At 29.1% G+C, this 25,065-nt stretch overlaps 1 protein-coding gene across 8 annotated transcripts in view; it reads left to right on the top strand.

Annotated features, from left to right (window-relative positions):
* The window catches only part of Rdl (Resistant to dieldrin), a 192,022-nt gene that overhangs the window by 105,657 nt on the left and 61,300 nt on the right, over window positions 1-25,065 (top strand). For 4 of the 8 annotated variants that reach the window (XM_067051085.1, XM_014426478.3, XM_014426473.3 and 1 more), the window contains exons 3-4: window positions 3,374-3,441; window positions 17,430-17,656. In XM_067051085.1, coding sequence (XP_066907186.1) covers window positions 3,374-3,441; window positions 17,430-17,656 — 295 coding nt within the window. Of the gene's footprint in view, window positions 1-2,944; window positions 3,013-3,373; window positions 3,442-4,655; window positions 4,724-17,429; window positions 17,657-25,065 lie in introns of all 8 variants that reach the window. The other 4 variants (XM_024362476.2, XM_014426476.3, XM_014426474.3 and 1 more) reach the window with 2 other exon arrangements.

Below are 25,065 nucleotides of genomic sequence, written 5' to 3'. Positions count from 1 at the left end.
GAGAACTTAAGGGTTTTCAGAAAAAAAAATTAAAATAGAGAAAGGTGTAGAAAACAGACTCACACACGCATTGAAATAATACAAAATATATTCTAACTCTTAATTCCTCTTAAAAATAATTATATTCTTATGGTACGTTAGAATTAATGCTGACAATACACCTTGTTTTACATATATGACGCACTCAGATTAAATTAATATACAGAGAGATTAAAGAAACATAAGTACTACATTAATATTGTTAAAAGATAAAAAATTATCTGTGATATCATTATTATGTTTTAAAAATATCTTAAATCATCTTTCTCTTTCACTTATAGCTTTTATTGCATAACTAAATTTTTTTTATCAATAATGTTCCGATATTCCTTTGACTTCCAATAAATGTCAAAAAGCTAAACAGAATAATATGCCAATGATATAACTTCTGTGTTAAACGGAAAATAAAATAAATATATATTCTTTCTTAGCTACCAATTTAACTGTACTCGATGTCAATGACAAGATTCTATTTTAGGAACCTGTGTTCGTTCTAGATGTTAGTTTTTTTTTTCTCTATTTGAACTGAAGATACCGCGTTGTTTTCTTAGCTGTGAGCTGCTTCACCTTCTTTGTTGATTTTGCGGCAGCTATTGGAAAAGTGCGGTAACACTCTCACCTATATTCTCCTATGTTTAGAGAGACCGGTGACGAAACGGCTCTTGCATGCTGCACAATACAGAGATAAGGCCTCAGCTTCTGAAATTTTTGTCAGGATCTTATCCTGATAATAAATTTTACTACTATATAGTTTTTTAAATTAATTAAAACAAATTATAATGCACTTCGAATTAGTTATCCTAGAACAGTCTAGTTGTCAAATAGCTGATAAAAGGCAATTAACGTAGCCTGATTTGGCACATTATATGTTTACAGACTTTTACATTTTTAACTTTGGTTAGTCTGGCACGTTATTGAATCAAAATAACGTGATTATGAAATTATTTTTTTTAATGTGACGAGATTTTTTTTTCCCTTACGATTCATATGGTAAAATTGTATATATTACATATTATTTCTATTACTAATAGATAAGGACTGAGAACTATTAAAGAGAATAAGAATCAAGGAATTACTCTTTTTTACTATTTAAAATTTAGTAATTATCATGAATTGGAAACATCTCATTACAACCAGTTATACAATTATTTTTTTAATCATGCATTCGTTCACTGCCCAAAACAAAATTTGGTTGTCCCAATGGTTTCATTTTATAAACGGTATAAATTAATAATTATACTTTGTATGATAAATTGTTTTAATACCCATCAAGCTAAAGTAAATAAAAAATAAAGTAAATAAACATGTCCTACTGCTAAATTGAGAAATCTTTTATTAAATCAATAGAGGTAATAAAAGTAATCTCATTGTTGCATATAAATATATGTGTGTGTATATATATATATATATATATCTCTATATATATATATATATATATATACAATTTAATATTTCCAACAAAACAATTTCGAAACGCTCTACACTTCTAATTAAGTGCTTTATTTAATTGATATTTCATAGTACAATTAGTAAGGGAGTGGGTAGCTCATTGGTAAGGCACTATGCTACTATCTCCAAGGAGCCGGGTTCGAATCTGGCTGTGGCAGATAATAATTTTCTATTTCACCAAGCCCCGTGGGTTCCGGAGCCCTCCGGAGTCCACCCAGCCTCATAAAGTGGGTATCCCCAATTGGGTAAAAATCTAGCGGTTGACATGATTTTGACCAAATCACCTTTGGCCAAGTAACATTAATTCCTACAAAGTATTTCACCCCTAAACCTTTATGGGTTGTAGCGATATAAATTTGATTTTTTAATTTATTATTATTGGTGAATTTGTTTTAATCATAATGTTGAACAAAGTAATACGTTAAGTAGCTTTATTGAGAAACCAAAAAGCATTTTACACAAAATTATGGCCCATCACATTCTTGCCCCAAGCCATTCTTCTATTAAAATCTTTCTAATAATTTTTACATAAAATAGACACCATCATTAGTATTACAAGGAGTGAGATGGTAAGGCTTGCCATGTTCATAAAATATATTTATTGACTTATCAAGTGCTATTTTTCTAAATAGTGATATAACTAGAATATTTTTAAAAAAATCAAGGAAACAAAAAATGTTTAAGATAATAATAAAATTCCTCTAAAATAGGTTTGATGAGCTATTAATTACTAATTTTCTAATAGTTATGCAACTATAAGGAATCAAAATACTAAATAAGAATATATATTTATATATAAAATATATGTACTCATACATACATACATATATTTTATATTTATTATTTTTGTTTAATACATTCCCTGAGCCAAGATTTGAAATCATTCTGTCCAAGGCTAGAACGAATTGGCTGATCGATTAAACTGATTTCTGGTTCCAGAGTAACCTAGTTACAACTACTCTCTCATCCATATTGTTCTGTAGTGTTTTCTTTACCTGTTTGCATACGACTTACCATATTATTGGGGAAGATGTTAAATAATAAATGCTCCTTTGTAGATCTATTAGAATAAGTATAAATTAATAAAGATAAAAACAAGGGTCATTGTAATTATCGTTTACAATCAAATTATGATTATATCTATAATAGAGAAACAAATAAAATATATAAACATGCATTTGAAATACATGAATTTTTCGAACTCCCATATTATATAATTATATGTTTAAGACAAAAGAGTTTATGTCTTTTTTTATATTTTAATTCATAAGTTTTTAAATATACCAATCACGCCCAAGTATTGATGTTTTTTTAGTTTTAGGACTACATGGAGCAGAAAAATAAAATGGTAGTAATTATAAGATGTAGTATAAATTGTTGTATATCATTTAGTTTGTTTCTTATTTATTTTATTTTTTTTATTATTGTTGAGTTGTTTGGGCGGGGGTTGTTGCAGGGCCGCCTGTGGAAGTGGGCGTCACCATGTATGTACTTAGCATCAGCTCTTTGTCAGAAGTTCAAATGGTACCTACCGGATGTTATAATCCTATATTTCTACGCTCTACACATATTCCTATTTACATATTAAAGATATTTATATATATTTATGTTCCATAATATGTGTTAAACTATATATAAATCTATCAGTTATCCATTTTATTTCTTCCTCTATAAATCTGTTTCTATTTGTATCCCTCATCCGAAACCCCGGGCATGAGTAGTGGGGTCCATTGCTGAATGTTGGCTCCCTTGGAGTACAAACTGATACAAGTTTCATTGTATTGTAATCTATTTTTGATTTTTTTTTTTAAATTCAATATATTGTGACCGACAAGGGTTGTGTTATGATACCCTTTACACAGATGGGGCCTCAAATTGTTTACAGGTCCGCCGGTCGAGGTGGGGGTGACCATGTACGTCCTCAGTATATCATCTCTCTCGGAAGTCAAAATGGTACCTCATAGAACTTACTTTCTTTTTTTTTTTGTTTTTTTTTTAACAAACATTTCTATATTTAAAAAAAAAGTAATATTTTTTAAAAGGTAACCACGTTACACATTTTGCATATCTCATGCCAGTCCTTTCTCAATATTAAAAAATAAAATGTTCTGCGAACCACTGGATATGTTTTCGGTGCTAAGGAGCATACTAAAATAAATTAATATACAAAATACTCATTTAAAAAATATTTACTCATGAAAATAATGATGAAAGATATGCTTAATTGTATTAACCAATTTTGTTTAATATTTAAAAAAAAAAATAAGTAGTTCATATTTTCTAATCCTTAAATAGTCGAAGTTTTTTATTGAAACTTTTTTTCCAGGTCTGTTTATACTACAGATATTTTGGAGATAATTAATAATTTACTTACCAAACGTGCCTAATATAGCAAAATTGAAAATAATATTATTTTCTAATGTTTCGAAAAACATTTAAACATATCCCAGTGATATATAATATTATTACTGCCTAAAAAATACCAAATTTTTGAAAGTTAAAAAAGATTACAACGATTTGATTCCCAGGGATTTTCAGTTTGTAACAAACTGAATAAAAAAAAAATAGTTGGGAAAGGGCTGGAGAGATTGAACACATGTCCGCATGAGGCCACGGCTTGGACACAGACACAAGACACTCCTACAACTCGGGGTTCATTTCAGATAGAGCCTGCCTTCAGGAAATGGACCCCAAGTTCCTTTCAGTTAGCTAATACGGCTCAGGTCCGAATTAGGCATGATAGGAGGGAACACACTCGTAATAATGCTTGCCAATTCCAAAATACTTCCTTTAGAGTTTATAAACTTTGTAGGAAATCAGTTGAAGCTAGTTTTCTCTGTATGTCATTTATATCGTGTTTTGGATGTCTTAGCAGCAACATAGCAAGGAATCAAGCATTTTGTTCCTGTACATTTCATTAGTTATACTTTGATTTTTTGTTAATTTTCCTTTTTTTTTATAAATGTTGATTATAATATAATTTTTTGTTGTCTTTTTTATTTTGTTTTACTTTCTTATTTCTTAGATGTAAGCTTTTAACGCTCTTTCATTTCCAGGTTCCAGAGTCAAGATTTGTTCTATTAGATTTTAAGTCTTTTTTTCTCTCTCTGTAAAGTCATTACATTACACTGGTCGGGTGAATGAGATTAGATGGTGTTGGTTTGCAGGTCCGCCCGTGGAAGTGGGTGTCACAATGTACGTCCTGAGTATCAGTTCGGTGTCGGAGGTTCTAATGGTACTTATACAAGGCACACGACATGGGGATATGTCTATGTAACTGTTGTTGTGTGGCGAGATCCGGCCTTCGTACAACCTCCCTAACCCCGCCCGGTCGGTTTCCCCACAGGGGAGGCTGCCCGGAGCACGTCCTTGTGTTTTGCGATGTAAGAAAGGAACCTTGCAGCGTTCCCTCTCCTTGCATGGCGCTTACCGGCATTGCCCCATCTTCTCTTCCGTACACTCACCAAATAACATGGTACTACAGTGCAACAATTTAGAGTCCTTAGCAATTTACAATCATTCCCTTGAATAACTGTTCACTTTTAGAAAATACTTTACTCATTGGTTGAAAATGGAATTCTCTTCCTGTTGGTACATTATGCGTACACCTATTTCATGCAGTACTGTTTAAGATGTGAATAATTTATTTCTGTCAAAATCCCTATTATGATACTAACATTTTTATAATTTTAAAAAAAATTGTTTTAATAACTGTGTTTATTATTATTTTAAACCGAAGCGCCCCCTTTAAAAAAGATTTAGCCAGTATTTCTTTAAAATTTTGATGGATAAGAAAAATGTCTTATCTTCAACCAAATAAACATGTTTCGGTATTTGCAGGTATGCGCCTTTGACTGATTCATTACTAGCATCAGTCATTTTATTTGTGAATGAAGCTTATAACATTGAAAAATAGTTCTATTAAATTTTGTTGTTCCAAATATTTTTTAGAGGGAGCCCTTCCATTAACTCTTAATTTTAGGAAATAACGATAGTAAATATTTTTGCTGGGGATCAGGTATAATTATTCTACATAAGTTCGAAATAAAATTTTATTATTAACACACACAATTTTGATCCAAATATTCTCTCAACTTTTATTTTCAGAAACTTCCCAAAGTTTCGGCCCTCGGTAGCTGTTGAAAGTAGATTCTGTTCTAAATGATGTTTGTAAGCGGGAAAAGAGAAGATTATTTAAGTGAAAAAGTTTTAGATTTAAAATATAAAAAGTTATATATGACATGTGCAATTAGCCTGCAGAAAAGATTTTAAAGAACATGACATCAATATTTAAGGTTGTCTCCTTGAAAATGGCCTGAGGGCCGAAACGTTGGAAAGTTTCTGAAAATAAAAGTTGACAGTATATTTGGATCAAAATTGTGAGCGTTAATAATGAAGTAAACCACTCTCAAACAAGCATTATAATAAATAATTAATCTAAAAATATTTTATTTTATATTATGTGTTGTAAAAATTCCTTTCTTTGAATGCATAGTTTTCTATCAACCTATTTTGGCTCTTATTATACTTTCAGGATGATCAATCTTCGCAAAGATTTCATTTTTTTGTTGTTGGATTTTATCTATGGTTCTATACTTCATATTAAATTAAAATATTTTATAATGTAAAATTGTGTTATTTTATTATCACTATCACACTGACATAAACCGAAACGTTGATGCAAAAATATCTATGAAATAAATACATTAAAAGGAAGGACTTTTACAACCAACCTAATATAAAAATAATGCCTTTTAATGTGAACAAAATTTTATTTTATTTGTCCTACAAGCCCAAGTATGTAGGCCATCTTGAGGGGTACAGCAATGTGTATAACTCGATATGTATTTATTTACATGAACAAATTGCTTTATACCTACAGCTTCAGACCTAGAGATGATTGATGTATACGACACTAGGTTGGTTTCCAACAAAAACAATCATTATTAAAGTTGGTGAATAAAATGTATTAGAAAAAGGAGTACATATGAATAACATCAGGTCGTTTGAATTTGAGGTTGACTATCATCCACAAGACCAATTTTATTTTAAAAAGTTTGCAGAACATTGAAGGGAATACACTTAATAGATAACAAATATTTTTAAGAAATAGCATAGCAACCTCCCTCCCTAGTAACGATGAATAGAGTCATGACTCTAATTATTTAATAATTATTCGACAAGCCCAAAGGGAGAGGGGTTGCTGCACAGGAGAAGTACAAGTTGGGCAGTGCCGGTTGCGCGTGTTACTCAAACATGGCCGGACTGCGATCTGTGTGTATCTTCATATACTTATTGTACAATAGTAGTCATTGTTGTCTATACCTCTCTATTACTTTTATCTATTTTTCTTTCATACTATGTATTTCTTCTTATCTTTCTCTGTTTAACCTCCCCTTCTTTCTTCCCCCTGGTCCGTAAAACAGGTGAAATGCCCTGGGTGGGGGACCCACGAGGCGACGAATGTGGGAGTATAGGTCCAACTTCACATCCCACTGTACAGCAAGCAAAGAAAAAATGATATAATTAAAAAAAAAAAAAAAAGAAAAAGTAATGAAAAGAAAGAAAAGAAAATACCAAAAAAAACCCACTGTCTTTATCCCAACAAAACAACACTTCTTTAATCCATGGTATCATCCCGACTTAACCATTGGAACATTCGCATAGTTTGGTCACTGCATAAACGTATAGGCTTCTGGCTGATCTGTTTGGCTCATGTTTTGCGTAGCATGCTTTTGTACTGTGCATTTTTTAATAAGAAGCTTCTGACCTAAAGGCATGTTTTAGTTAGGCTCAGTCAATATCACAGCCAATCATCGACACTACACTGGTTTCAATCAACGCACACAGGTCATTAATTAAATCACATTTGAATAAAAACTGGCACACTATATTAGAATAAGGTTCTCCAGACATTTTTGGTAGCACTATCAAAATATAATTTTTAGAGTTAAAATTGCAGAGGTTGCTCCGAATTGACATTCACTTTACATCACTTTGATCCTTGCACTTCTTCAGTTTATGTGTGTTTAATGGTGGTTCACCTTTCAGCACACCTTCCAACAAACATTTCCTCATTAACACAAAGTAGTTGGATTTTCTGTTTCACCTCTCGTTGGTATTCATTTCAATTCCACTTTTGGTAACAGACGTACAGCTTAATCTTCCTTTAAAGTTTCAAACTTTGATATTAATATCACCAAATATTTTTTCAGTTTTTTGATTTCTAGAAGAGTTACCATCTTCTAGTCTCAGACCTGTAGAAATTCAGGAGTAAATTTGTGATACAATATTATAGACAAAATTAATGTTAATTTCTATACATCAGTGGAATACTGAAACCATTTAAGATTAACTGGCACTAATTCCTGACTAATGTATCTCTGGAGTTTAGTCTGTGACAATGATTAGCTAATTACACTAATGAAATAGAGAATATCTGATTCAATCAAAATAACTAAAACAAAAATCTCAAAACAAACAACACAGACTGATCGGTAACTGTCATTCCAATACTAGCTCCATTCCATGTGTCTGTTTGCTCTTTTTCAAGAAAATAGATCAATCACTTACTTATAGTCTTTGGATAATCGGGTAAAAATTTCATTGGTATATTTTGTGCCATTAAGATTTTACAACTGTTTTCATATTTACGGAAAATATAAACAACTGAACAACAGAAAATTGGTAGTTATTTTTTTGTGTCCCTTCCATTTTATTTCTGACATACACAACCAGAGTGGGAGGATTGATTTTTAAATCGGGGCCGCCGTAATACTTGAGGTTACTAAAGCGACGATTCACATCACCGAGCTGCAACAGCCTTGGATGTTGATATTGACATACCCATTAAGATCGATACTTAAAATATATACCATAAATTTCTCTCCCTTGAACACATTTCTGCGCTAATCATTCACAAACCCTTCCTCTATTCGATGACTGTAGGCGCCTTTAACAATAATTCTATCCAAGAATAATACCAATCTCTCAAAAATTAATAAACTTATTCAGACCGATTAAAAAATATTATCTCATTTTTTTCTAAATCATCTATACCAAGAATTTAGCTTGCAATTTCCTAAATTGCTTGGAACTCCCGTAAAATTTATATAAACATTATTAAAATGTATAAATGATACATAGTTTGTTAGAATGGTTTAATAAACAATTTTTTTTCGTTTTAAAAAAAGATATTAGAGAGGAAATGTTCCACCTGTCAGTTTATATCAAGTTTATATCATGTTGCCTTAAAATAAATAAATAAATGACCGAAATTGAAAGATCTAGAACCACAAATGAGGACAAGTCTACTGGAATAAATTATCCCTAATTTCTGGTCTAGTTATGTGCAGTCACATTGTTATTTTCATGTACTTATATAGGGAATAAATAGTACGCCAAAGTTCATGACTTTTACTATCACTAATGGTACACTTTCAGCAACTTAAAATTTTTGACAGTAATGTAGTTGAGGTAATTCTTAAGGAGCAAAGTTTGATGGCATATGTTTACTTATATAACACTGCATATGAAATATTGAGAGTTATAAGTCATTCTGTTCTCATCAGTATTATTTAAAAAAATAATAATTATTCAATTATTACGGATTGCGATAACATACAATGATTTAAATTTATAGATTTTTATAATGTATAATTTGTATATAAATTTCACGAAAATTTTAATAGAATATCCTAAAATTAGGAATTTCTCGAAACTCCAGGTTTTACTTTGACGGCTCATACAGAGATCTTTTTTTTTTTTTTGTGTACCATTCAAATAAAATTCAACAAACTAGGTCATATGCCTACTGCTTCAACCCAGCCATTTATTTTAATTTATTTGGTGTCCTTGCATGATTTATATATTTATGTCCGTGTTATAAATACAAATTAGGGTAGGAAGGGCCGTAAATATGGATTAGGTGACAGGCCCTTTTAAAAGCGGGAGGGTTGTGGCGATGGACGGAATGAAACCAGGTGATGTTAATGGAAAATTCACTTTTGCCGTCCCATACAGTATTCAGTATTTTCCTTTATTGTTCTCGGAATTGGATCCGGACTTTGCTGAACTCATCGGTCTGTCCCTTTTAATTTCACCTTTTTTTTTCTTTTTTTTTTTTTGGTCCTTTTTTATTCGGACAAAGTATTTTGACTGGAATATAAAAATTGAATAAACCGAGCTATCATCATATTTGAAACAATGAGAATAATTATTTCTTAATATTAACTTTATATATTTATTCTATAATAAACCATACGGATGAGAGTTTATTCGCTAATAATTTATTACAGAAGGAATAAACATGGCTTTTCTTGTTATAATTAATGAATTTACTTTACTCATGGTTTATTTATATTCAAATATTTGTATTTTATTACAAATTTTTATTGCAATTTTCTTAATGTCATTACTTTCATATTTTGTTTGTTTTCTTAATTAAATTTTTAATATATTTTTTCTACCTCAAGGTCATAATTAAAACTGACAGGATAGAAAAATATAATAATAACAAATCGAGATGTGAAAGAAATTAATGCAGTTTCTTTGATCCAACGTAACATATACAGTGTGTAGTGTTCCCAATGTTAATAATAACTATGTTAATAACTATTAGAAAATTCAAATAAAATTGTATACTAAAATAAAATATTTTAAATATAGATAAGCGAAGATTAGTAAAGAAAATGTATAGGGCACAATATATAGCAAGCAGCTTAAAGAAAATAAAACTCCCTTCAAGCAGAACTGTGCAAATTGTACATGAGTACTGAGAAGCCAAGTACGATTAATTTACTTGTACTCAAAATCGATTGCAGAATATATTATTCATACTCAAAACATTTCAAGGTTATTACAAGTAATCCGTACTCAAGAAAAACTTCAAGCACGAGTACAGGGGATTCATATTCATGCCAGCTTGGAAAACAAGTATTAGTAATTAATAATAAAAATATATTAAGTAAAGGTAAAGTAATCATTTATCATCATTGAGCCTATCTAACTATCTTGAAAATTTTACTTTATATTTTGATTTAAGTATTTTTTCTTAAAGGAAAAAACTACTAGATTTCACTGTGTACTTCAGTTGGTACTCATACTTTTTAAGTAAGTTTTATATGAATGCGAAAGAATTCATTAAAAAAATTTTCAACATTTTTAATAACGGAGTATTTAATTACATGAAGTAATTGATATCATGATTACTTATTTTTTAAGAAATTCGATATATTCAATTAAAAACCTCAATCATTTTAAAGTTTGATGTAATCACTTACAAAAGTCATCATAATTGTTGAGTACGTGAATACTTGATTACACCTTCATTAAAGTAATCCAGAATTGCCCAACTGTGGTTTAAAATATATATTTTTTTAATAAATTCCAATAAATCATTTTTATATTCCCTTGTTATACTAAAATTTACTGTATTAGTCTGACCCAAATTTTGTCCAATTGTGTGTTGTTATAAACTGTGTTAATGATAGTGTGCCTGTCGTCTTGTGTGCAGTTTTGTTATGTATTATGTTAAATATTGTTTAGTTTAGTGTGTGATCAGAGAAACGAACTTACAAGGTTTGGCAATTAAAATGTCGCGATCTAGGCAAGGGCGTACCCAGGATCAAAACTAGGGGGAATCATGTCATAGTCAATTAGGTTGTGATACTTCAGCACGGAAAAGGCGAATGAACCCAAAATTTGAAAAATATTATATATAATTGTCGCGGTGCTTTGTTAGATTTTACGATTATTATTTTCTTGAAAAAAATTTTATTAAATTAATATTTCTTTTACTCCTTACCCCCACTATGTACGCCCATGGAACAAGGCATGATACTACTCAGGTATATGATTGTGATAGTTACTGTGAACTTTTAGCTCTGGAAGGGTGTCCACTCCTTCATTTTCTCCTATACCTAATTGCTCGATAATCCATACAATGTGATTTTACTTTGGAAGTAGTTAAGCAAAATTCATTCGGAATTTTCAGATAGTTCGTTATAGATTTTTTTACGTGAATATATAATCCTCATGTTGTCTGCGTGAATCGTTATTACCACAATTATTATTAATAATTTGATTTTAAGCTCCTAGCTAGAAAAAAAATGTTTAACAATTTTCGTTTTATTGAAAAAATAATAATAATAATTCATTATAAAATAGGTGGTGTATTTCGTTTTATTATGATTTTTCAAGAAAGTTAACTTACTTTTTTTTTTAACATTCTGTAGATTATTTTCACCTAAATAAATAATATTAATAATTACGTTTTTAAAAAATATTTTTTTAATTAGCGTTTTTATACCTGCTAAATTCATAGTATATATATTTAGATATAAGTTATGTCTCTATAACTTTAATCATTTAAAATTGTAAACAAATTTAACCTTTACTTATCTCTATAAAGTTCCTCAAATCAAGATTTCTTTATTTTACAAATGTTTGTGATAAAATTCAATACATATTCTATTATATTTCAGATTTTTACTTTACTAATAGTGGATATTAATATTAATCTTTTACAATGAAAATATTTAATATTATTTAGTCAAAGAAAAATTTCTACTATTAATTCTAGTAATCGAGTATTTAATCAGAAACAAACTTTAGAATAAATAATATTTTAAAGGAATATATATATTTTTTTAATGTAAGTATTGAACGATTAGCACAAGCAAGATGTTTTGTTCTGATCACTATTTATTTGAACTAAGTGACTAGTTAAATATTTTCCGAGTGTACCCATGCTGTACAATCTAAATATAATGTTGCTTAAGTCTCAGCTTGACTTATTATTCATGTTGCTATATAGACGGATTTGCGTAATGCTAAAATGACAGGAACTTCTGCAGAAACCTAACTATAACCCAAGTTCTGAAGTTTAGATTAGGTTTCGATTAAATATTTCAACTTTAAGCCCTCACTACGTCTATGTTAACATAGTTAAATACTGAGTCATCTTGCATTTAAAGTTTTGATGTGTTCTGAATTTTATATTTTCATATGCATTGGTATGTCTATTATTATTTTTTTATTCTGTTTATATTAGTAATAGATATTTACAGTTTTATTTTTACAAACAATTTTTTCAACAGGGATCGAACAACCAACACAATACTGGTATAGCATAGAAAGTTATTTTAGTTGTTTTTTTTTACAGTATACTAAAAATAATGTTATAATGCTGAGCATATATAGTTTAGTAATTTTTCTTTTCAAGATTAATTACATGATTTTTTTTTTCAGCAAGGTAAAGGATTTTTTTATCTTTTTAAATATTATTATTGAAAATAATATTTTAGACCATATTTAAGTAGATGCTTGAAGCAATATTCAATTCACTAAATTACAGCAAGAACCTGGAACCGCATTAGAAAAATTGGGAAGTAACGTAGTTTATAAAGACTTGGTATTGACCTGAGCGACGCTTGTACGGTAGCTATTGCATGCTTAGTAGACCTTGTATGACTCCTGCATGTTAGGAGGCATGCACATCGCAACTTTACATTTAAACACTATTTTTAAAATGAACTATAACGCCAAGTCCAACCGCTTTTGTTCTTAGATCATTAAATAAAGTAGTCCGTCAGTATTTATTAAAAAATATATAAGAGCACAAGCTTCTACAATTTACAAAATCGATTGACTAGCGATTTTTCGATCGTAATATTTTTCTGTTTTGATATTAACTATAATGTTTTGTAATCCCAATATAGTTTTAAATAGATTTTTGGATCATATGCATACAAGAAAAACTCACAGATAAATCATAATTATAACATTATATAGTTTGTAATATGCTAAAAATAAAAAAAAAATCCTTAATTTTTCTCTTCAATCATTCGACAAAAACTAGAGATGTAAGAAACGGTTAATTGAAATATAAATCTATAACTTTTAGACATAATTGTCAAAAAAAAAACTTAAATTGTTACTGCATAAGTATTTAATTTTTTTTTATAAACTGTTTATTTAATTAAATTCAAAGGTGATTAAAAAATAAATTATTTCATGTAATTCATAAATCACCGATACATAAAAGATATTTGAATAGGTTTGAATGATAACCAGTGAAACTCGAGGTTTAGTAATTGATATGAGCTGATATTTCAAACATTTTATACATTTCCATGTTTCAAATTTTTCATATCTTGTTCCTATTTAAAACAAATGGAGATTATTGACTTAATATTATGGTTTATGGTTTATTATTACTGGTTGTTTTTCAAGAATATAAAAATATCCTTAAAATCTGGGAAATAAATATGATTATCAGGAATTGTATTAATATAATGTCATTAAATCAAGTGTTCTTAAAAAAATATGCAGGAAATTTACAGATAAAACCAATCTGTCAAAGAAATATTGAACAAGACACTAAAAATCCATAGAATTATTCAATATTTATTCGTAAACAAACTGTTAATTTGTGGTTTGAAATAAATTAAAAATAACTACTTATTCCAAGAAATTAATTTTTAAAAATGATCTATATTTAAATAATTAAACAATGGATTCATTATATTTAACTCAAATTAATATTAAAAAATGTATTCTAGCATATGATAAATACTAATTCTACTACTGTACATTAGGCATCGACTAGCTCTAAGCTTTAAATTTTTCATTAATAGTTCCAAATGAACTTTCTCTGAGTAACTTAGCTAATGTTTTATTTCAAGCAGATAATATCTATTGAAACACAAATTGGTAATTACAGACAAGAGAATATTCAATATGGAAATATAATCTGTTATTATTTGGATATGTAAATATAATGTAATTTTTACCCTTAAATGTTGTAAATATAGAAGTTTTCATCATAATTGTCTTTTAAATCACATGTCGAACCTAATCACTTTTAAAATTTTATGTGAACTGAACTTAATCAAAGTAATGCAAATCACGATATCTATATGCATATAGAATATTTAGTATTTAGATTCAGCCCTTAACAATCATAACTTTTTTTTTAAATTATGGCTTTATTAAGGTTTTAAACAGTAGTTTATTTTTGCGGGTATTATTTATTTTCTATCTTCCATTTCTTCTCCAGCCCAACTAACCATGGACCTTCCAATCGAATGGGACACTTTTATTAGGGATTTTGGTAGTAAATCGGATTTTGAGACGAAATCATATTGGACGTTTTTTTTAACCCGAACTGTTCTAAGGCATAAAATGCCTAACATCATTAACAATTTTATGAAAACAGTGCCGAAAACCGATAACACTAAAGAACTAACTCGTTTCCCAATCTATGATCAAGAAATTTCTGTTTATGTCAGCCATATTAAGTCTTCTCGACCTGTCGAGAACACTCAACTTATTCCTGAAGTAGAATTCTAAATCTACTACTTTATTATTTTTTTAAGTGCTAATGGTTAAAACCCCTAAACAGTGGTTTTCAATTATTTGGTGATTTACAACTTCAGGACTAGTCGGATCTCAAATGTTCAATGTTAGTGTAAAATTTGATTTATCAACAGAATTGTTAATGAAATGTATCGTTTTCTTTTAGAAAGTTCAGAGTTATCGGCACTGGAGAGGGTATATGTATTCAATAAAACAAACGTACAAACACTAAAGAAAATATGAAATGTACCCTTTCATAGGAAAATAAAATAACGTTAACTGCATAGAGAACTCTAGTAAGATCAAAACTGGACTGCGTTGCATTATATATTCATCAGGAAGAAAAATCCTCTTAAAAATTGGATTCAGAACATGACATTAAGATTATCGATTGTGGCATTTAGAACAAGCCCAACATCTACCTTACCAAGAGAAGCAGCAGAGCTATCAATAAATCTTAGAAGGTAACTTCTTATGCTTTATTATGAAGTCAAAATTGTTTTCATGCCGTACCACAATAACTTTGGTACTCAGGATGATACCATTATACGGACCCTAATATACCCTAAATAGTCATAATAAGATGTATACAATATTTAATAAGTAAAAAATCGCTGTGACTGTGGTCTTTGTAATACGAAAACTTAGGAAATAGTCCACCTGTCATCAACTAGAACTGAAATAAAACTACTGAAAAAAGTCCCTCAAGAAATAATTGGTTCTAAATATCACGAAATCATTGAAATTTTATTTCCGAATCACAAAATAATTTTCACGGGTGATTAAAAATCAGAAAAAAGATGTAGGTTGCTGCATTTTGACACAATACATGGTTAGAAAATAAATTGAATAACAATAATTCTATTTAAATTTGTGAAACACTGGCAATTGAGAAGGCCTTCGACTGCGTAAAAAACAATAAAATTGAAGAATCCGTGACTGAAACGGACTCCTTATCTGTTACCAAAGGACTAAAAATTGTATACGCTTCCGACAATTTTCTCCGAAAAAATCATCTTCAGTACTACATATGAGTCAAGAAAAAATTTTCAATGGTAACAAATGACCCAATAAAGGAGCAAAAATATTGAGGTTACTTTGTTAAAATCCATAAGATATTACATGAAACTTGGAATAGAAAAAAAAGGTTCAAGAACAACCGGAATGAACAATGGAAACGTTTTACCTCTTAAGCACCTTCGTCTAACCGTAGTACCACAATCACGCTTGCTGCCTCCAAAAAGAATAACTGCTGAGGAATGCTTTAAGTTACATATTAAACTGTATATTCTAAATGCTTTATAATCAGAATTGACAAACCAACCTGACCCACTACCACCTGCTTTTAGAATTAGATTGACCAACAAGTCTGTAGCCAAAAAGAGTTTTAATGCCTAAAATACCAGAACGGAAACAACGATCTTATGATTAAAAACTCCGATTCATACGAAGACAACACTACAATCAATATAACTCATAAATAACTAGAAACGATCAAATTATTCTGATTAATTTTTAGAAGAACGATCGGTACAAATGGTCGAAGCAGTGTTAAAGAAAAACTAATAAAATAAACAAAAAGCAAATAAAACTTCTAAAATAAAAATAGGAAAAAATTAGGTAAAATAAATTTTAATAAAAAAAAATAAATTGATAAATGAGAGAGTAAACAATATTTTGCAAGCGTTGCTATATAAATAAAATGTATTAAATATATTTGAAATACAGTGGAAATGATCGATGTTATAAATTTATTACATAAAAAAAGAAGTAAAACTGAATAGTATTTTTTTTCCGCTTTATCTAAATATAATTATTCATTTATAGAAGTAATTTATAATTATTTTTAATCGTTTTAAAATATACTATTTATTCTAAGTAAGCATTCAAAACTGCAAAGTTTAAATTTAGAAAAAATGCAGCAAAGGGAGTATAAATATAAGTGTTGACGTTGAAGGTCCAATTTAATCGATGCTTGAATCCTTAACCCGAAATATAAGTGTTGACGTTGATGGTCCAATATAATTGATGCTTGAACCCTTAACTCCAAATAAAAGTGTTGACGTTGATGGTCTAATATAATCGATGCTTGTACCTAAACTCCAAATATAAGTGTTGACGTTGAAGGTCCAATATAACTTCAAATTGATAGAATTTTGAATATTTTTCAATATATTAAATAAATATTTAAAAAATATAACCATCGATGCTTGTACCCTTAACTCCAAATATAACACAATGCTTCCATAGTAATATTTCTTTTAAAAAACCTATATACACTTCGATAAATATTTAATAAACTTTTTAACTGATTTTTATCATATTTGAAAGTACATAAATTATGGCTCTATTATTAACATTTTTATCTAAATTATTTCATAGTAAAAATGAAAATTCTTTTAGAATAGCTCATCACACTGATTATTTTTTCTTAATTTCTAATTTCATAGAGATAACGGTAACATACACGTAAAACGATTAAATTATTGAGAATTGGATTTCATTTTCGATCCGCGGTTGGACTTGGCTCGCCAACTGTAGCTAAACTTCTCCTTTCTCATGAATTCTTATATCACTTTCAGGACTTCACGCTCGATTTCTACTTTCGGCAATTCTGGACCGACCCTCGATTGGCGTTCAGGAAGAGGCCGGGGGTGGAGACCCTTTCCGTGGGATCGGAATTCATCAAGAACATCTGGGTCCCGGATACCTTCTTCGTCAACGAGAAGCAGTCCTACTTCCACATAGCCACCACAAGCAACGAGTTCATCCGAATCCATCATTCAGGCAGCATTACCAGAAGTATCAGGTGACGTATCAGTTTTAGTATTTAATACCTAATGTTATAACTTATAGTAAGATAAGATATCAAAAAGCAGTACATTTAATTTCCAAAAATAAATTATTACTTAAAGGAAAATGGGTGATTTCGAGTGGCACATGTTTTACTGAACACGTATCTCGTGAATTTTTTTATTAATATTGTATTCCTTAATACTAAATTTAAATGAATGTTTACTGAAACATATTTATTTATATGTATATCATTTATTTATATAGTCAATTATAAAAAATATAGATTTTGTAATGTAAATATAATTTGACATAAACAAACTTTAGTTGAATAGAAGCGTTAACAATATTATAATATAACCTGAAATAAAAAAATATTGCAAAGCAAAATAAACTGAAAAACGCTTATTAAAATATAATAATAAAATTTGAAATAAACAAACTAAAGTTGTATAGAAGTATAAGCAATACTACACCTCTAGACTGATTCCATCTAAAGTTCATAGAGATCCGCTGATACTGAGAATGGTAACCCTCAAGGGCAAGAGTTAACTTATTACTTTTAATAAGTTCAATGGTTTCGTTTGTAGTATACGATTATAAAACTATCTTTTCTTTAAAAATATATAGGAAATTTTCACTCAAAAATAAATATTAAAACAAAGCTTTTAAAATAAAACCAAAAATCTATTTTAAAACGATATTCAAGAACCAATAAGAATAAATAAAATACTGATACACTATAATAACTGAAAAGAAAGAAATACTATTACATGCAAAAGTACGAGTATATCTTGAAATAACCTAAGTAACTATTTTAAATTAACCTCACTAGTGAAGCCATTTATTTTTTTTTATCTTGCCTTTAAATTTACATATTTATATCTTTAACGTTTTGGGAAATTTAAGTCCACCTTTTCAACATCCAATATATCCTTGTATTAATGTATCAGTCACAGTTACAAAACATTGTCTAACTGTCTCTCACCCAACAATCTTAGGAGGGTTAGATGCTGATTTCCAGTATCCCCGGAAAGTGTCAGATATACATCTAACACTATTGTGTTTTAATTAAGAACGAAAGAAAAGATAAAAAAAAAAAAAATAAAATAAGGAAAAATTTTAATATATAAACTTAAAAGGTGAAACAAATCAATAAAATCTATATTTATTTTTTTATATTGGTGTCAAAACCACACCACAACTCTTACATTCTACTAAGTCTATCTTTCTAAATAAGATATCTTTGCTGTCATTAATTAATGACGAGGCGAATGGAAACAACATTCTTTGAAGAAAATTACTATATTAAAACTGGTTTGGACATTTTCGAAACAACGTGTTGCTATCGAGATGAAATATTAACACATAATATTGAGAATATACACATATTTTGTAGTTATTTTGTCTAAAAAATATAAAATAAGTGTTTCTTAAAATAATTCTCTATTATTTAGGTCTATTTGTCGTTTGTCATTTATTAACGAGTTCAGACTCACTGTATTTAAGAGAAGAACTTATAACAACTTGCTATAAGAATGGTTTCTTAAACTACTTAATAACATACTTTTGTATGTAAAGTTATCTTTTTCTTTTTAATGAATCTTGAGTTTCATATTGATATTTTGGTTTAAAAAAAATATCAATATAATAAATAATTCAAAACACCATCCAATTATAGTCTCAAAACTTTTATTGATGTGATAAAACTTAATGTGATAAAAGTGTATTAATAGTGTTTAAAGAGATATAATTTTGACTGTGGTTTTTAATGGATATTTGACTTATTGGATATAAATGTTTTGACCTGGGCAGAATAGCCTGTATGAAGTTTTTAGAGTGGTTAAATTATATGTTTCATAGTGAATTGAGTAGATTGTCCCTGAAGATGGCCGAATTGGCCGAAACGTTGGACGTGTAAAAGAAACAAAAGTTTTGAGACTATAATTGGATGGTGTTTTGAATTATTTATTAAAAAGTTACCAGTCTCAAGAAAAAATTTTAAAATTTTAAGATTATAAAAAAATCAATATAATTAATAATAAGTTATACAATAAATGATACAATAATACGGTTTATACAATAAATGTTAAACAGAAGCAGAAAATGCCAATTTTTTTTATCATTTAATTAGTCAATTAATTTATACCATGTGTATTTTAAAATCCTTTTTTATTCTTTCCCTACAAGCCATTGCTACCATACAAGGTTTGATTTAATTAACTGATCATGCAAACACTAATATATTAACACTAATATAACATAACACTAATATTCATGTGTTTAAATTTTTAAATCGTTCCCGATATATTATCCGTATTAAGAACGCATCAGTAGTTAAATTTAGTTAAATCTTAAAAATGGAAAAAAAAAAAAGAAGGGAAATTTCAGGAAACAGTGAAGTTAAACAGACAAACATTAACAGGTTTTTATTATAAGAAGAAATGAAACAGATACTGCCCAAATTCCTTTGGATTTCAAAAGGATGTCGCTGGTTTTTATTCATAAACGGGCTAGAAAAATTTAAAGACGGGACACTTTTAATTGTAATATTATCAGATATACAAGCCGTTAAACTCTCAAAGTGTGAAAAAATATTAAAAAGTTTCCGTACTATAATCGAGCCGCATGCTAAACTAAGGCCGTTACTTGGTGACCATATCTTAATTATTTCTATATTGAAGAAATAGAAGATGAATTAAACCACATACTGCAATGTTCTATAAAAATAATGACATATTACAAAAAAAAATGAAAAAATCACTATTTCCAATGTAAATAAAATAAGATTTTACAATATTAATGAATGGATGTTGATTAGTAATCCAAAGCGCTGCATGATATCTTGTAGGTTCGGCCGAACTAAAATTACATCTAAAAATGTACCTCTATGTATTGTAGAATACCAGACATGAAGGATCGCAATGTGAAAGTCTCTTACAATGTGTCAATCGCCAAGTTCATCACAGTTCTTTTTCTATAACATACCAAATTTTTCTTAATGAAAAATACTGGTATTCAGTATATGGAAAAAATAACTTATACAGCCACTGAGAAAAAGTGTGAATTATTACATTCACTAAACAAATTACGTTGTCTAATATTGTGGAAAACAAATTATATTAATGTTTGTATACAAACTAACGATTCAAATTAGAATAGAGAGCATTTGGAGCAAAAGATATCCCTTCCATTAAAGATAGTCTCCAAGCATCAATAGCATCAATATTTAGTTCAAACCATCATGACTGCTCTTCTCCTCTATCAAAACAAAATGTGTTTACTTTAATTAGAAAAGAAACTCACCACAACCACTAGAACTTTATTTAGAAATTGTTCAATTACCATATGTTAGTGTTTGTAAATTTCAGAAACTGTCGTTCGATAGGCGTCTCTCTTGGAAACATCACACTATGCCATTGAAAGAAGAATGTGTTGGAAAGATTAAAATATTAATGGTACTTAGGGGAACAGGAAGAAATGATCATGTCCAACCCTTAGTTCGTGTGTTGAATCAGGCCTACCGCCTCTGTTCTTCAAAAGGCAATAACTTCATGGCAAAATTGTACACACATCCCACCCATAAATATATTTTTTAACATACATTTTTTACAAAGTTTCATCAAATGAAGAATTCTACCTTGCCATTGTTAGAGGAAATGCCATTCCAATAAATTAACTAAAGGAAATTAGACAAACAGAAATAGAAAACGAAGTAACCCTTACTTACATATAATACAAGACTTGTATGCAGCCCAAATTAAATCTACGAAAATAATAAACATAACACCAAAGGGTGAAGACTATAAGCTTAAGTACACAAAAAGAACATTTTAGTCTCAAGTAGATTACTTTATTGATCTAGCCAAATTTTCGCCCATTCTGGCATCATCAAGGCATTAATGTACGGCGGGATATCACTATTAAAATAGCAATAGGATTACTCAAAAATAAAAATAATATACAGTTCTTCTTGGGAACGAAACTAGAATCTTCTCCAGGAGGAGAGGGGTTGCCAAACTTAAAATATAATTATTCCAATATTACGTTAAAGGTTAAAAAAATCACTGAAATAAAAAAATAAATAAATGAGAAATGTTTTTCATGAATAATTTTCAATAAATCATTCAAATTTCTAAAAAGACTTCATTGCTTTGTTGAATACCTATCCGGCAAATTAGAAGTGCCAACAAAAAATACATAATTATTTATTTAAAATAACTATTGCTTCGTAAAAGAAATTATTGAGGTCTTTGGAATCAGTTTTAAAATTTATATGACTATTTAAACTTTCAGAAATATATAGTACCTTCAGGTGTGTTAATTTTTGTTCAGACCTTTCTTTATATAAAATACTTGGGTTTTCGAAAGTATGTTTAAAGTAAAGGCAATGTTTTGCTAGGGCAGTTTTTGCTTGTCTTTCTCTTTTATTTTTATATTTAGTGCAGACATTTTGATTAATGTAAATCCTATTTTTAATGTTGTGGGTTGTCATACAGATATAGATTGATAAATATTTATATTTACAAATTATTTTAAAAGTCGGTGACTGGATAACGTATTTTACTAGTTATTTCCATTTATTAAAGCCTACTCGTTCAATTCCTATTATCACGCTTGAATGCTAAAAATATTAAAATCATTTGATTTAATTTATTGTTGGAAGCTAGAGTTTGAATTTTTAATAAATTAAAAAAAAAATCTTATAGCAACTAGTTTTTAGTAAATGCTTATCTTATAATTACTGCTACTGTTGGAAGTGTCATCAAATAGCTTGATTAGAATATTTTTATCTTTAATATAGATTTTACAATCATCAAAATAGCTCTTTCAGATGTTACTATTAACCATCAAGCAACCATGATCGAAAAAAGTGTAGTGGAAAAACTTCAATTAATCGCAAAGAACAAATCTCAAATCAGCAACAGTACCTCTGCGTTATGATACAGCAAAGATGACGTTGTGAATAAAGGTTAGTCGTATAGCCCGCTGCGGCACCGCGCAGTCTAGGTGAATAAAAGAATTTATCACTGGAAATGACCCACTGCGGAACATCTTTGCAGGTGCATCAAGCGATGCTTAGGTTTTATACACTCATAAAAATTATTGAACAGAACTCCAAAAAAAGTTCAAGTATAAAATCAATTCGGTACTTAATTCAAGCCATCTTCATAATTTATAAACACTGATCATTATTTATGGCTTAACATGGATATTTTTTTATGAATAAGAAACAAGTTATAAAATTAATAAAACTTACCATTACTTTAGCAGTATATATATACATATTTCAAAACTTTAAGCCATCATGACAAATTTAAATTCTTGCTAAAATTTACCTTACAATTTAGTTTTACATACAACCAAATCGTTTTAACAGTAACCTCATTTTACCTTATTACTAAATTATATTATATATTTAAATTGGATTGTATATATTATAAATTGAATTATATTATAATATAAATATAATAAACATGGTAAAATCAATTCATAAAAAGTAGGAAAACTATATTAATTTTTTCATGTTTTCTAAAACTAAAAAAAAAAATTGGTTTCAACACTGACTTTTCAGCAGGCCTAAAATGTTTGTACTTAGAGTCTTACCTTTACAAAACATGTGCTGGTAAGCTTGGGAATAACATTACCACTTTGTCGGCTGTAGCTTACCAACTATTTGGGCTAGGGTTTCTAGCCTTTGCACCATTTCTAATGCAATTCAACCTCTAAACCCTGGCTAATATTAAACTTGACCAATTAGTAACTACACCCTCGAAATGGAATAAAATATCGATAAATATAATTGTATTTCACTTCTAAATCATCATAGTGTTACTTTTTCTGTAAGCCATATATACCTTTAATATCATCATCTATCCGGCAAAATACCACAGCTTTAACTAACTAAGAAACCCATTAGCCTAAAAATCTATTTCTTGTTTGATTCAGTCAGTTAAGATTAAAAATGGTTCTTACAAAAAAAAAAAAAAAAAATGGTCATATAAGTTGTTTTTCAACGAATCTATATGTTTCTTGGAGTTCTGATTTTCCAACCACCATCTTCACGACCAAAGTAGAAAAAAAAACTAATATGTTTTTAGTTTTTCGATTATAACTCAAAAACTAAGAAACTATGAGGTAGAACCAAGACATAGCTGATATTTGTAAAATGGTTAGTTTCAGGGTTATTATATATTGGCACTTGGGCACAATCAGACAGAAAGAATATTTTTTTCGTTTTCTCAGATAATCGAAAAATGACTTTTTTAATTAAGGTCTGCCGATGCCGTCGCAGATTGGCCAACAAATAGATTTAATAAACATTGTGTAGATTATTTTGTCTGCTTCAACTTTTTTTCATATATCATACGGAAATCGGTATGATAATTATGAAAGCTTTAGATAATTTTCCGATATTGCTCAATAAATGTCTATTTTTCAAACACTGCTATAGTCATTTTTACTAAATGTTACAAATAGATAAGCCCGGAGCTAATTATGGGATTTCGGAGGAGGGCCGGGTAGAGAAGAATTTCTGTATTATTATTTTTGGTGTTTTTTCTGCTAGAGGAATTTTAATCCTGTATGGACATCGACCTATTCTGTTTCTAAATGACTCTTTCAAAGTTAATAGAACAATTTTAGCTCTAGTGCCTATCTCAGATTTGATAAAATTCAAATATAATATAATACGCATTCCGTAGAGAATCTCTTCTCCTTTATTTCATATGTAAAGTTAATGTTCCAAAAAAGGTTTCTTATTTATAACCGAAAACAGTTTAAAAATGTTACTTTTTTTTCTATTATAGCCTTCAATTCTGCGGCTGGCGAGATGATACAACAGAAAGACCAAAAAAGCTATCTAAAAGGTTTAAAAGAAAGAAAAAAAAATCAAAAGGCCAAGTGTTTCAGTCAGAACACAGAAATACTACTATTTTCTCTGGAAAGCTGATTGTTGATAGCATCGACTTTTATTTCTAAGTTAATTTTTAATTCTGTTTCACGTTGGAAACACGAAATAGTACCCAGCCTTGACAAAGATTTTACGCCTTATACCAAGCCAATCCGCACGCGAATGGATATAGCTAAGTTGAACAAAGTCCAATCCAAGTTAGTTCATTACCTGAGCAGCTATAATCTAAGGTTTGTCTGCCATCTAATTACAGCAAGCCACAAGGGCGAGCCACTGGATGTGACCTAGTTTTTATACTGATTTATGAGATCGGTGGACTTGCTTTAACTTTTTCGCCTTTTCCGATTTTCAACATCTCAATTTTCCACACGGCTTCATTACGCCCTCATAGAAACTTTTAATGACTGACAGAATGCAAAAATAATGGAAATTCAAATTAAAGATGCTTACAAAAAATTAAATTTATATAATAATGACATTTAATTTAGGATTTTCCATCACATATTTAATTA

Source organism: Halyomorpha halys, unplaced genomic scaffold, assembly GCF_000696795.3.
Source record: "Halyomorpha halys isolate HHAL.00 unplaced genomic scaffold, Hhal_1.1 Scaffold577.1, whole genome shotgun sequence".
Classification (NCBI taxonomy): domain Eukaryota; kingdom Metazoa; phylum Arthropoda; class Insecta; order Hemiptera; family Pentatomidae; genus Halyomorpha; species Halyomorpha halys.
This window is presented reverse-complemented; position numbering and strand designations above follow the sequence as displayed.